This window comes from Peromyscus eremicus, chromosome 4, assembly GCF_949786415.1.
Source record: "Peromyscus eremicus chromosome 4, PerEre_H2_v1, whole genome shotgun sequence".
In the NCBI taxonomy this organism is placed as follows: domain Eukaryota; kingdom Metazoa; phylum Chordata; class Mammalia; order Rodentia; family Cricetidae; genus Peromyscus; species Peromyscus eremicus.
Window position 1 is genome coordinate 40,883,896 of NC_081419.1, and position 13,585 is coordinate 40,897,480.

General features: G+C 44.4%; 1 protein-coding gene across 1 annotated transcript in view; it reads right to left on the reverse strand.

Annotated features, from left to right (window-relative positions):
* Dpp4 (dipeptidyl peptidase 4) overlaps nucleotides 1-13,585 on the reverse strand; it is an 84,703-nt gene that overhangs the window by 24,466 nt on the left and 46,652 nt on the right. Inside the window, exons 11-16 of the mRNA XM_059259156.1 lie at nucleotides 7,877-8,012; nucleotides 5,469-5,513; nucleotides 3,314-3,421; nucleotides 2,995-3,071; nucleotides 2,001-2,054; nucleotides 1,456-1,577 (exon numbers count right to left, since the gene is read on the reverse strand). Coding sequence (XP_059115139.1) covers nucleotides 1,456-1,577; nucleotides 2,001-2,054; nucleotides 2,995-3,071; nucleotides 3,314-3,421; nucleotides 5,469-5,513; nucleotides 7,877-8,012 — 542 coding nt within the window. The remainder of the gene's footprint in view (nucleotides 1-1,455; nucleotides 1,578-2,000; nucleotides 2,055-2,994; nucleotides 3,072-3,313; nucleotides 3,422-5,468; nucleotides 5,514-7,876; nucleotides 8,013-13,585) is intronic.

Consider the following 13,585-nt stretch of genomic DNA (forward strand, 5'->3'; position numbering starts at 1 on the left):
CTATTACTGTCGGACAGAACACAAAAGAGCTATTGCAGGAAATAGAAAGCTTAACTGTTTCCTCCTCACCCCCCCTTTTTTTTTTTCTTAAAAATAACTGCAATCAAGTGAGGGATGAATTCCTGGAAAGGCACAGGTCTCAGGTAAAGGGTGTAGGAAACAGACCTCTGCCCTGCTGGACGTCTTGGGCAGGTTACCATCTCCATGACCAGTTTCCTCATCAGCCAGCTGAAATGACAGCTTAACCTTCTCCACTCTCCATCTGCCACCCCATACTGACCACACCACCTCTCAAGCCCTGTACTCCTTGGAGGGTGAGTGGGCAGAGCTCTGGAGCCAGCTTCACAGAGAGGAGGCGAGTCCCCTCTCACCCCATCAGGGGACCCACTCGGAAGAGTCTGGGAACCAGGCGGCACACCTGCGGTGCCTGACTTGGATAAGCAGCTTCTTCCTGGCATTCAGAAGTGTTTTTCTCACCAGCCCGAATCCTCACTATTTATCCCAACTGTGGTAGCTGTGGAGTGGAAGATAATGTACAGCAAACTATCTTGTGAGCTACTTGCTTTTGATGTATTTTAATTATATATTTAATTTTTATGTTTGCTTGAAAAACCTCCTCTGTGTAGGCACTGCTAGACCTGGGTTTGCATCCTGGCTGACTCGCTGGGTGAGTTAGGACAATGTGTCTACATGTCGATATCCCTTCATATAAAATGAGGATAATATGTAATAAAATTTTGAGAAGTTTTATTAAGATTTAAATAAGATCATAAATATTAAGCTTTTAGCACACTGTTAGCACACTCTCAAGAAATGACGGCAAAATGTAGCCATAGTAAAGAACACTAAAGAAATGCATCATAATACAAAATACAGCAGTGAGGAGAGACCAGGGTAAATAGTTTGAAGTCCCCTTTTGGCATTGACTATTCTTTCTAGAATATTTTGATTCTTTCTCTCATTTTGAGAAGCAGCCTGGCACAGCATTAGAAGGGGGGGACTCAAGAGAAGTCTGTGAGAGTACTTTGAACTTACTGTGTGAACTAGAATCTGCCATTGTGCCTTCCCTGACCCAAGCTTCTTGACTTGCAATAAACACTAACAGTAGCAATGTCAATAAAGGACAGAGCAGTGAGTGTTCTGGGTGACAGGTACCACTCACCGTTTGTTATTAAGCTAAGGGGCAAATGCATAAAACAATCATTTAAAACCTGTAACATGTGGGTGTATAAGAGTGAACTCAGAGGGAAGAAAAGGTAATGTGTACACATCACATGATATGACTGGGTAGAAAGGGACTGAGGTGTCTTCGAGGGTGCCTAACAAAAGGGCTGAGCAGAGAAGAAAGCCTAGGTGCTGAGAGGAAGCCCTTAGGACCGCCTTCACCAGGGCAGTAAGGACAGGAGCTCCCACAGGCCAGGCATCTGCTCTTCCTCACAGGCGCTGCAAACTTACCCGAACATCTCAGCTGATAGAATTTTGCCTCTTTGCTAAACGACACCGAATAATACTGACATCTTTCTACATCCAGGTCACAACTAAGGCACTTCACATTGGTGTGGTCAGTAAGTTGAATTCTGTAAAACCAGCGGTGCTGATTAATTGCTTCATCAAAGGCTGTGCAAAAGGAAGAAACTAAATAATGCCATGCTCTTGTTTCAGTGGAATCAGACTGCCAAAGCAACCCTCCAGATTCTATCTCTTTGTCATAAAATACATGCATTAATTCACAATAACCTTAATCTCCCATTTTTAGGAAATGCCAGTAAACACCTAAAAAATTCACTGTTTTGGTTATATATGACTGATAAAGAGAAGAAATAGAAGTACTTATAACAATTCCAGTGTAATATTAGTTAGGACAAGACAGGAGAGAGAGAGAGAAAGAGAGAGAGAGAGAGAGAGAGAGAGAGAGAGAGAGAGAGAGAGAGAGAGAGAGAGCGCTCAGGAATAATCTGTAGGTAGAAACCCTGATGTCAGCATCCCAACAGCACTCTTACTGATACAGATTTCTTCCTCCAGGCATGTCTTTATGTTCATTACTAATGTAGTATCTGAGAAGAAAACAAAGGCGATATATTAAACATGTTTTACAGAAATGTTAAATACATTCCTCCATCTCCGACCTCAGGCACACACAGCTCTATTGCATGAGTATGTGCCCTCTGTCTACACTTGCTGCTCTGCTCCTCCACCCACCCCAGGAGCTATCTCCCTCCATCATCTCTACCCAGGACACTTCCTTTAGACAGTCTAATGTATGAATCCAAGGAGTTCTTCCTGGATTGAAGTGGTAAGTAGAAACTCGAAAGAGGGCTTTTATATGAAAAATATGCCTGGACAGCCAGCTTGAGATTGAAAAACCCCCACTGCAAGTACAAATCTTGTTTTCTGTCTTTTCTGTTTTGTAACACAAGCTTCATGGATGTAGGGGATGCATATTTCAGAGAGTAGCAGAATTCCTTCTGTAAAGTCTTCAGAAGCTACTCTGGGCAATGGTAAATTCCTCTGCGATGAGGCCAATAAAGGAAGAGCCCAAGATCCCAATGGAAAGTAGCGTGCCTTTTGCTGACAGCTCATGTATGCTGTTAGTAGGCGCTTTCAGCAAAGCTTTCCATGTTCCAAAGAGCAAGGCCGAACACTGGCAGATAAAATTGCCTTTCTCAGCCTCTCAAAGAGTCCTTGTAAGTCTAAAGTTAACAGAATGCCAGAATGCCCCTGCAGCAGTCCAGGATGCTCCAGAGAGACTGCAGCCTCTCCAAGTGCAAAGCAGGTAAGACCAAGAGGTAGAACCGCTTGGTGGCATGGTATCAAATCTGCTGAGCATATGTGAAAATCATTAAGGCTTCCGTATGTTAAAAAGAAAAAAAAAGATTGAACACATTCCAAATTGACTACTCTTTGTGGGAGATTTTTCCTGCAGTTCTGTGAGAGAGGGTGTGATTATAACGTACAGGTTTAAAGCCTACTTACTGATTATTAGAATCTACTTACAGATAATCGCTGGTCAGAGCTTCGATCCCAATGACTTCCCAGGCTCCTTTTGTAATAAATGTACAGTCCTGATTGGGCTTTTAAATATGAGATTAATTAGACTCCCCTATCAAAGTTAAGCAGAGTTATTTGTATCAGGAATTCATATAACTATGAGGTTGCTTTGGGGGCATCAGTGTCCTCCGATTTCACTTCATCCCACATACCACTGAATATTTGAATTAGTCTATTTGTACACATTGCTCAATACCATCAAATGATTTCTGTTTTAGTTGGGAAAAAGAGATCAGCTTAAGATCTGCTACATAAGCATACTCACATTCTTATCTTTAGGGAAGTGGCAGATATGTCTGTAGCCATCTTTGTCGCTGATGATCTTATAGAAACTGCCACCGTCAGAAGTGAAGTGGGGCTCTGCAGGCCTAAACTAGACAAAGACAGAGCAAAGAAATATCACACTGCCAGTCTCATCCCAGGACCGACTCCAGCTTTTAGAAGTCCTCTCCAGTATCTGTATTTTACTAGAGTGTCTAAAAATGAAAGTCTCCCTAACTAGAAAACGTGGAGCAGAGAAAAAACTCCTAGGCTAATTTATTTGGTGGAGGTAGATGTGAAAATGCACATAAAGATGCCCACAGCAGATACTGGACACTTGGAAATGTTTCTGTTGTTCTGGGACATATCCTGTGAAAAGGATAATGAAGACTCCCAGACGCACGGGCATGCAACCTAGCATTCACTTCTGTTTGAAGAAGGAACTTCCCTGATGTCGTAAGTGCACTTTCTAGAAAGCATCTTATTATCTAACTGTTTTAGCTTGGAAGTGGTTTGTAGTATGAGGAAATTTTCATCCCTGCTTTTACACAGTTTTTTGTTTTGTTTTGTTTTGTATTGTTTTTTAAAGTCAGGCATAGTCTTTAACCACTTCTGGACTAGATGCCATCAGGAATATCTGTTGTAGATTTCCCATGGAAGCATTCATATAGTTATTTTTATCCTAAGCCTTTTCATTTTTGCTAAAGATGATCAATAATTTACAAAATATGGTTACATGAAAATGTAGAGCAAAATTTTCATTTTTTTTTAAAAAAGTTCAATAAAAGATATCTCTCCGAAAATAACGTTTAAATAGAAGAGTGTCTCTTTCAGCCTGGAAGGACCACGTTGCATTTTAATTTCTATTTTGTAGTGACGCTTTGAGCAGGTAGGGGATGGTCTTTTAAAATTCTTGGTTCTCTTCACCCTCGATGTTTCCTCCCTCATCAGCTCCCGTTTGGGGAAGGAAGGAAAATGCTTGCCTCTTCTATTTAGTGATTCAAAGTGAATTCATTTAGGGAGCAAGCTGAGGCGTGCAGTACACTTGGTGTTCTCATTACGGAGCTCCCAAACACATTCCCCTCTCTAGACCTATGTTCACAGCCTTATCTTTTTAATACATTTCCCTGTTTCCCCTGGATGGAGTTGTGCCTAGTAGAAATGTGTGAAAAGTGGCATCTGTCTGGTTAAATACAGAGAGGAAAAAACATATTTTTTTCAAAGAGTCGTGAGGAAGTGTAGCATGTCTCTTGCCATGGAGGAAACCACTTTTCATGTTGGCAAACCTCTCCCCTCTGCCCAATCAGCGCCTGGAGAAAAAGGACATGTGAATGCTGTGGCAGCTTCCAGCCCAGCAGAAAGGGGTCGTCTTCCTGGACTGAAACCTCACCTCTCTCACCCAGAAGATGTGAAATGTTTACAATTTTTTGTGTCACTTTGTTTCCCTTTTAAAGGAGGATTAATAGAAGTAGTCATAGAAACTAGATGTCACTCAGTTTTCATCTTTCATGCGAGGTGTCATGGTGGCTGGAGTCCTTCCGCGCACCCCTGGACATCCCACCCATGCTTTCTTCCACAGTCTCAGACTTTGGTGCTTGGTGCTGTGCATGTACATGTGATGTGGTGGAACTGGGCAGAGTTGTGAGTCTCTGAGGGTCACCTGGCTTTCCCAGATTAAGCTCTTCCTTAGGGTGCCTCCTGATGTGTGCACCCACAGAGGTAATTTCCCCCCAGAGAAGTGTGCAGTACCCACTATATGGTTGGTACTGTTCCTTGTGACTGTAGTCCAGACTCGGTTAAAAACTGTTTTCTGCCTCCAAAGTGCAGAACTCGAGCAACAGGTCAAAGAGAACATCCAGCAAGCAGCCTGGCGGCCTTTCAGCGGTGACTGTCTTTGGGCTCCCTGGAAGCGCCAGTTGGCTGGAGAACGTGCTTTGTTTTGTTAGTTCTGCTCTTGACTTTGATGTTTCCCTTGTCCCTTTACCTTCTTGGGTATGCGGTAAATTCACTATAGGAAGCACAACTAACACTCTGAGAAATGGGCCAACTCACATTTCTATCAGTGACAACATAGTGCCTTAGTATAGGACAGTTACACATTAACCAGCTCTGAGCAGCAGTCGAAAAATGTTATAAAATCTGTAACTCAGAACACTTACTCTTCCGACCCAGCCTGTAGTGCTCATTTCAACATGATGCTGTGCCTGGGGAGAAAAAGGACAGTGCAGTGTTTCAAAGAGAAGATGGTGAAATCCATTTACTTACTTACTTTATCTGTCTATCTGTCTATCTATCTATCTATCTATCTATCTATCTATCTGTCTGTCTGTCTGTCTGTCTGTCTGTCTGTCTGTCTGTCTATCTGTCTATCTATCTATCTATCTATCTATCTATCTATCTATCTATCTATCTATCTATCTATTAAAATGGGGTCTCATGTATCCCAGGTTGTCCTCAAACTGACAATATTGTCAAAACCTTGAACTTCTGATCCTGTTCTTTTCAAGTGCCAGGATTGCATGGATCCACCACTATGCTCAGTTGTATTTAGTGCTGGGAACTGAACCAAGGCCTCTGGGCATACTAATCTAGGATTTTGCCAAATGAGCTACATCCCTAGCCCCACAAAAAATATACTACAAATGAAATTACACTGATAAAAAAAGTAATTGAGAACAATCTCTCACCTTATAATTCTACTTATGTTAGTATTTTTCATGTAATTGCATTTGATCACTTACCTCTGTGGCCTGGAGCCCTGACTTGGAGCTGTCCCGAAACTCCAACTCGAGTTTGAAATCTGACATGTGCAGAACTGGATAATGTCCTTTGCTTTCCTCTAGCCCTCTAGCCTGTTCATAGGCCTTTTCTTTCTAACTACTTAGTCTAGATTCCTACTTTGTGCTCTCTTCTCACAGAAACCTCCCCTACCCCCTTTCTTCAGCTTGTCTGTCTTTCCTTACAATGACATCCATCATTCCTGTCCTTAGGATGTTTCCAATGATCTACAGCCACAGTCTCCTAATTGGATGTTCAGTCATCTTTTATTCCTTCTAGTCCATTGTCCACCCTGCTCAGGCCCTAGCTCATCTTATTTGGTAACAGACAGCTCTAGTCCCATTATACTCTTCATTTTAGAAATGCAAAACAGCTTTCCATTCCTTACAATATAAATCCAAACACCTCAGCATGGCCCCTGAACCCAAATTTAAATCTCTAGCCTCATTTCCATCCTGTTCCTCACCTTCAGCTTAGGTGGTAAGCACTTCAGTCCCTCTAAGCTCTACGCTGTTCACCACGGATGTTCTTGCACAATCCTCAGCTGAGATGGACCTTCCTCCCTTATCTGTTCACATAGGACATCTTGTCCTAGATGACTCTGCGTCTTCCCCTAAGCCATTTCCTAGTCTTGTTCCGCCTGACTCCAACAGAGTATCTGCTATCACCCTCTGTATCTATCTTAAACCCTCTTATGGCATAATACCCTGATACTGAGATGAGTCAATCAGCAGAAAGCAAAGAGCTTGGGTCCCGCAGTTTGAGTTCAAGTGTGTACTATGACTCATGCACTTTTTAACCTTTAACCTCACTGAGTCTCGGTTCTACTGTACCTGCCATATTGTAAATGCATGGAAAGTCTTATGGCATATCTTCACAACCACACTCTCTATCAGAACAAAAACATTTTTGGGAAATGCCAGCTGTCTCGTTAAAAAAAAAAAAAAAATCCCATAGCTTAGCATCAAAGTGGGGACATTTTAAGTAATGCTTCTTGTATAAATAAATGACTGGGTCAAGCCATGGAATATGACTTAAGTTCTCAGGTGAGAATCTGCCTGGTGCCCATCTAGGATGAGAGCATGGAGGAGTATGTAACACAGAGTTCATGACCAGAATGGAAAAGAAGGCACAGAGTGGTCATGGCATATGCCTGCAAGACTTCAGTGCCTGTCTCTCCTGAGGCTGCTGGCTCTCAAGGGGGTTTTGCTGAAATCCGCAGCCTAGAAGGACTTCAAGGTGTCCTGGCTGGGAAGGTCAGCACATCAGTTGGATCAACACTCGGTTCTCCTCAGCATTATCACCCTCTCGGGCTGATGGTTATATGTGTTTAAGTTCTAAATCAGTTTCTGCTTAGATATGGTTAAAGTCTAGTAATAAATCTGTGCCTTCCTGACATTCATTTTGTTTCCCACATGCTCAGTTAGCCATTTCCCATCCTCTGTATTTTATCTGTTCAGATAACGGTCATTCTGCTTGCAGGCTCCGGTCCTCTTCCCGATTTTGAACATGGACATCGAATTCTGTCTTCTGGGTTTCTAGTCACTCTTCTTCCCTTCCCAAGTGATCATATCCACAACTAACACACCTTGACTAGTGTGCAAAAGAGAAATAGAAGCGCCACCAGATATCCAGTGTCTGACAAGCAAGGCTGACGTGCTGCCTCAGGGCTGGATGTGTTTTCAGAGAGAAGAGAGACTAAAACATTTCCTGATCCCCAACCTTCGCTGTCTCCTAGGACATGGAGCCTGCACGTCACATGTCACAATGCATCCCAGTGAGACCTTACCAAGGGACAGTTCCATGCTTGGTTGGTCTTATCATAGTCACAGATAGCCATCACGGAATAGTTCTGAATCCTCCTGAGCCACTGCAAAGAAATTCTTTCTTCTGTAACCCACACCACATCACACAAATAGTGATCCCTGGAGAGAAAGAAGGGGATGGGGATTTTTCAGAAATTGTGCAGCTGAAGAGATGGCCCAGTGGATAAAGTGCCTATCTAACAAGCATAAGGATTGAACTTCTGACCCCACAATCCAAGTAAAGTCCAGGTAGCTATGGCAGCCACCTGTAATCCTAGCACTAGGGAGGCAGGGAAAAGGGATCCCTAGGTCAAGTTTCTAGCTAAACTAGCTGGAATTGGCAAGCACAATAAATAAGAGTAGAGAACAATCCAGAAAGATGACCCATGTCAACTTCAGGTTTCTACAGGCATGTGCCCACATACATGCAAATACAAGCATGTACACCACACACATACACACACATATAAATGAAATATGAGGTGGGCGGTGGTGGTGCATGCCCTTAATCCCAGCACTCAGGAGGTAGGGGCAGGTGGGTCTCTGTGAGCTTGAGGCCAGTCTGATCTACAGAGCGAGTTCCAGGACAGCCAAGGCTAAATAGAGAAATCCTGTCTCAGGAAAAAAGCAATGTGAGTTTTTCCAGGCCTTGTTGCAAATGAACATTTTACTCAATAAAGTATATCCATCAAGGAAACCCGCAGACACCGTCTAAATGGCTCAGACAGGAGACCGAAACCGTGTTTAGGGCTATTAAATTGTGAACTTGGACCCTGGTAGCAGGGAGTCAAAGGTGAGACTTTTTCATCTCCTCTCTGCTGCCTGAGAGTAATACAGTGAGGTCAGGGACACTGGCAGAGATGCTCGAATTTTCTGGCAATATAATATGCCCCCCACCCCCACCCCCATCAATGGTGTTTGTCTGGAAAGCTGTTGCTAAATCAGTCCCATGAGCCTCCAGGAGCCTGTCAGAATGCAGGTCTGAGAGCACATCTTCACCTCCTGAGAAGGAGCCAGGACCCCTAATCTAACCCAGCTCTTCTGCACTCACCCCATGCAGAGTTGTCAAGTGAACAGAGGGAGAGTTCCCTCTACCCAGGACGAGTGATATGTCCTTCCAAATAACAGGGAGGAAGCAAAAATAAGACATGGAAAATGGAGCTTTTCAAAATTAATGTGTTAGACGAAAGACAAAGAAACATTTAGTTGGGGCCAGATAGCAAATATTTTTAGTCTTTGTGGTCTACGTGTTGTCTGTCACACAGACACGGAATAAGGGCAGCCAGAGACAACGCTGGCCCTAACAAGAGTAGCTATGTTTCAGTATAAAGCTTCATTTTCAATGTCGTGAATTCTTCATTCGACCAAAGTGTAAAGCCATTCATAGCCGTGGAGGATATGCAGATGAATGCCAGCCACGATGGGTTTGAATCAGATCCTCTTCTGTGAGCCCTCCCTGGTTCTATACCAGTCATTCTTGCCCATTTAGATTAAACAAACAAACAAATACAGCAACAAAAACAACAACGACAAACTCTTCGGAGGCTGAAGCAGGCAGATTGTTGAGAAAGTTCAAAGGCAGCCGAGACCACAAGGTAAGACCGTGTCTCAGAAAACCAAAATCAGAAGAAACCAGAAACAAAACCCAAAGGATGATCTGAAGAGATGTGTGAGCCCATTGGTTAGGGAGAAAAAGCCTCTTTACTGATAGGCACATGTTGGCACCCAGAATATTCTTCCTCTTTGTAAAAGTGTTCTGGTGGCAGAGGCAGAGGAGGGCAGGAGAACTCTTTTATGATCCCTCGTCACCCACGGTAGGTAGCTTTATCTGTGAAAGCCATATGTTATACCTCAGTCTTGAAAATCTACACTGCAAAGTGACTTTTTGCCATTTGAAAGCACTGAGTAATGGAATGTGGGATGGAAGCCAGGAAACTCATGTGCATTGGCCATCTTCCTTGTCCATTTCTAGATAAAGGTTAATGGACTTGGATCTGATGGCTTAGTCACTGTCAGTGGCCCAGAATGTACTCTGCACTCTGAGAGGGCTCGGTGGAGGCCTTTTACCAAGGTAGTAGACAGTCTGTTTTGAAACACATTTTATTAACATACTTCCCTCTAATTACAGCCCTAAGCCAATATCCTGCGAGGGTGAGGATCCCACACCTACAGCCAAGCCTTCATGTGAGCCTAAGCCTCTTGTCCTCAGTTAGGCAGAGCGACCCAACAACAGTTTCGAGATTTTGGAGATGCGTTAGTCAGTCATAAAGGGAATCTGGTTGATTTTGATGTTGCAGCAGTGAAGTAGGATCGCACATAACAATAAGAGTTTTTTAACCCGTATGAACTTGACTCTGTGCCAGGAGCTGCCCGAGAGCGTCCCAGAAGACTCGCGACCACTCTGTGAAGCAGGTACCACTGGGGCTCCTGCCTAGCAGAGGAGGAAACGTAAGCGCAGAGAGGTTAAGTAACTTTCTCAGGATCACCCAATCACAGAGGTTTAGAGCCAGGGTTCAAATCAAGCAGATGGCTTCAGATTTTTCCGTTCATACTTGTCCCTCCTGTAAATATTCTCCCTGTCCCATTGGGAAGTCCTACTAGTCTGTTTCACTCTTATGATTCCTCGAGTGTGCAATTCCTTTCTCAATGAAATCTATTTATTCCTTGAGAGTTATGTATAAACTAAATTTTTATGAAGGAAGTCAGCTGGTTACACTCCCAGGACTTCCTTTTGAATATCCTGCTGTGGCAACTCTTTGAAGTGATTTCTTGTCCTTTCAAAGATGAGGCATTTCGTGAAAGGCTTTTACGTGACATCTCTGCCTCTAATTTGTGTAACTGTTTCATTTGTACATTAATGATACTTAAAATAAGCTGTGCTTTGCTAGCTGGAAGGAATAATGGAGGGGAAATGCTACCCAGAGCAATTGCAGACTGCGGAGTGATTAATTCAGTGAATCACCAAAGGAAACAGGCGTACTGCCAGTGCCGGCCGTGGGCTCCATGCCACCCTTTGCTCTGATGGGGATGCCAACCCTGCTGGGTCCACTGACAGATTGCTGAGAAGAGGGATGGGTGGGGTGAGATGCAGCAGAGTCGAGAGAAACAGTGTTGTACACAAGTCCTAATGTGTCTGCTTTCTTACAGGTGTCACTAGTTTGCTGGTTGGGGAGATGGGACGTCGTCAGTCCAGTTTACCTCCTGCCTGGCAGCCTCGGGCTTTGATGAGCCTAGTGTGCAGACCAAGGGTCATCCAGTGTTCAGAGAGATAGAGGGAGTCTTTATTTACTGTGTCCCTTAGGACCAGGGAGAACAAGGGCAGGATAAGTCATAAGCTGGATGTGATGGCCTCCTGAGGCCATTCAGCAGATGTCCAGAGGGGTCACCTCGCTTGACACAGCCTCTCCAGTCCTGTAGTTTTATCCTAAAGAATTTTTACATGGCTAGTCAGAGGGAGAAAAGAGGGACTTGGTACATGGGATGATTTTGAACGCTGTCCTTGGAGCTGGCTGTGTGAATTCAGTCCTGTGCCTGTGCCACACACAAACACTATCACCTGGAAAGCCCATTTCTTATCCATCCATACATTCATCTACCAACCCACCCGTGCAACCATCCAGCTTCTCATCTGTTCAGTTATTCTACAAACAGTAACTGACACTGTGTCCCAATAACCCTGCTAAGCACCAGTTACTATTGTAAAACTGGCCCTTATCCCACACACCTTGTCTTGCTTCATTTGGCCCTGGGAACACAAGTGTAAAGTTAGGAGTTTCACAATATCTGTATTGTATCCTACTTTCTCTCAAATATTTTGAGCTCTCAAATTCCCATTATGAATAGTCAGTGCACACCAGGAGCACAAATAACCCCATCAGCTTCAAGCCTCCATCTATGAGGTGGTAGAGAGGCTCATCTTGTCTCATGTTCTAATTCCTAACAAGAGCACAGACCAGCCTCGTCCACTAATAGGACTCCACTTGCTGGAAGCTCTTCAGCAGAGGTGTGTGCTAACAGCAAATGAGTGAGGAGACCTGGGCAGAGGAGGAAAGAGTGATGCTGATCTTGCCTGCTAGTGTACTTAAGGATCTAGTGTGTCACAGGGAAAAGCACCACCCAAAGGAATGAAGTGCTCGTTAAGTATAACTTGTCAGGATCACCTCAGTCCTGAGGGGTCTGTTACTGAGACCAGAAAGTGTTATCTCATCACCTGGAGAATATTTTCCCCAAGTGAACCTAGAGTCTCATTTTAGAAAAGTTTTGATCTCATCAGTACTAACAGAGATCACAGCTGTATTTTAGACTCTCCATGCAACACTTCCCTGTGGCATTTCCTAAAACAGCTCTTCCGTAGTATGAATGTTCTACACAGAGTAGCCCCTCCAAGGAGGCAGCCTTCACCAAGCCTTTAGCTTAAGGAAGTATGAGAGAGCAGAGAAGTAAGGTGATTAATTCAGGAAGAGCAAATGCTAAGTCCTTAGATGTGCTAACTAACACTTCTGAGCTCTGCACTTTCCCATTGAGCTTTGGAAAGTGTTTTCATTGTCTGTAAAATGACTGTGGATACAATACCATAGGCTGTTGTGGGGAATAAGTGAGAATCCAAGGGCAGATCATTAGCCCAACCCTTGGAAAGTACTCAACATATTGGAATCTAATTATACAATCATTTTCTTATAGTAAGTGTCAGGTCCCAAAGAAACCTGGGACAAGTCTCACTTAGTACCTGTGGCTCCTCCCAGCACTTTTCACCCCACCCCTACCTCCCCGAGGACTGGCCTTCCCTTCCCCTTCCCCAGCTTCTCTTCCTATATGAACCCACCATTTGGGCCATGTGCTTGCTTCGTCCTCTGCTCTTGGCCTCTTGGGCCACAGCTCCTCTCCAGGTCAGTCCTCTTGCCCTCTCCTCTCTTCTCTTCCTTTCTTGCCCCTCAGTCTGTTGGCCATGTTCAGCCTACTTCTTTCTCTCCCTCCTCTGGGCCCCTCCAGATGCCTGTGGCTGTGTCCTCTCCCTCATATCTACAATAAAATTCTTCTCCTCAACCAGACCTCAGAGTGGTCACATCCTCATTGTCATTCAACAAGCAAAGGTCTCTGTCCTCCTGATTCCCGTTTCCTGTGCTAACTTGCTGTATGATGTAAGCACGTTGTTTTCTCTCTGTGAACCCTAGCTCGCTCTCCGTGGAGTTCTAACAGTTCTGGGGACCTCCCCAGATCTTCTCTACTTTTTCAGGAACCTAGACGAAGGAGTAGGGGCAAACTGAAGCTTGTGAAGCACAAGCAGCGATCTTCCATCTGTTCCCTAGACGTGTACCACAGTCTTGCGTCTCATCTAAATAAAGGCTTTCAGGTCCTTTAAAAAAAAAATCCGTCAGCCACTTTGGAGGTCCACAGCTGGCTCTAGATGAGACTGTTTTCTGAGCTGCAGCTCTCCACAGACAGGTGTTAGTTACACATGGGAGCAGGCATGGCTCGGCTGTTTCTGGACAGCCTCCTGCACTCCCATGCCCTGTGGGTTCCACCTCAGGGCCTTCCTCTCCCGTACTGCTGCAGTCCACCCCTTTAGTGCCCATTCTGCAGGGAGCTTTCTTCGACCCTCTGGGCATGGGGAAACCCACCTCACCAACTGGGGATGCCTCCAACCTGCTGCTCACGTCTCTGTCACTTCACACTCCTAGTCACAGATACGGAAG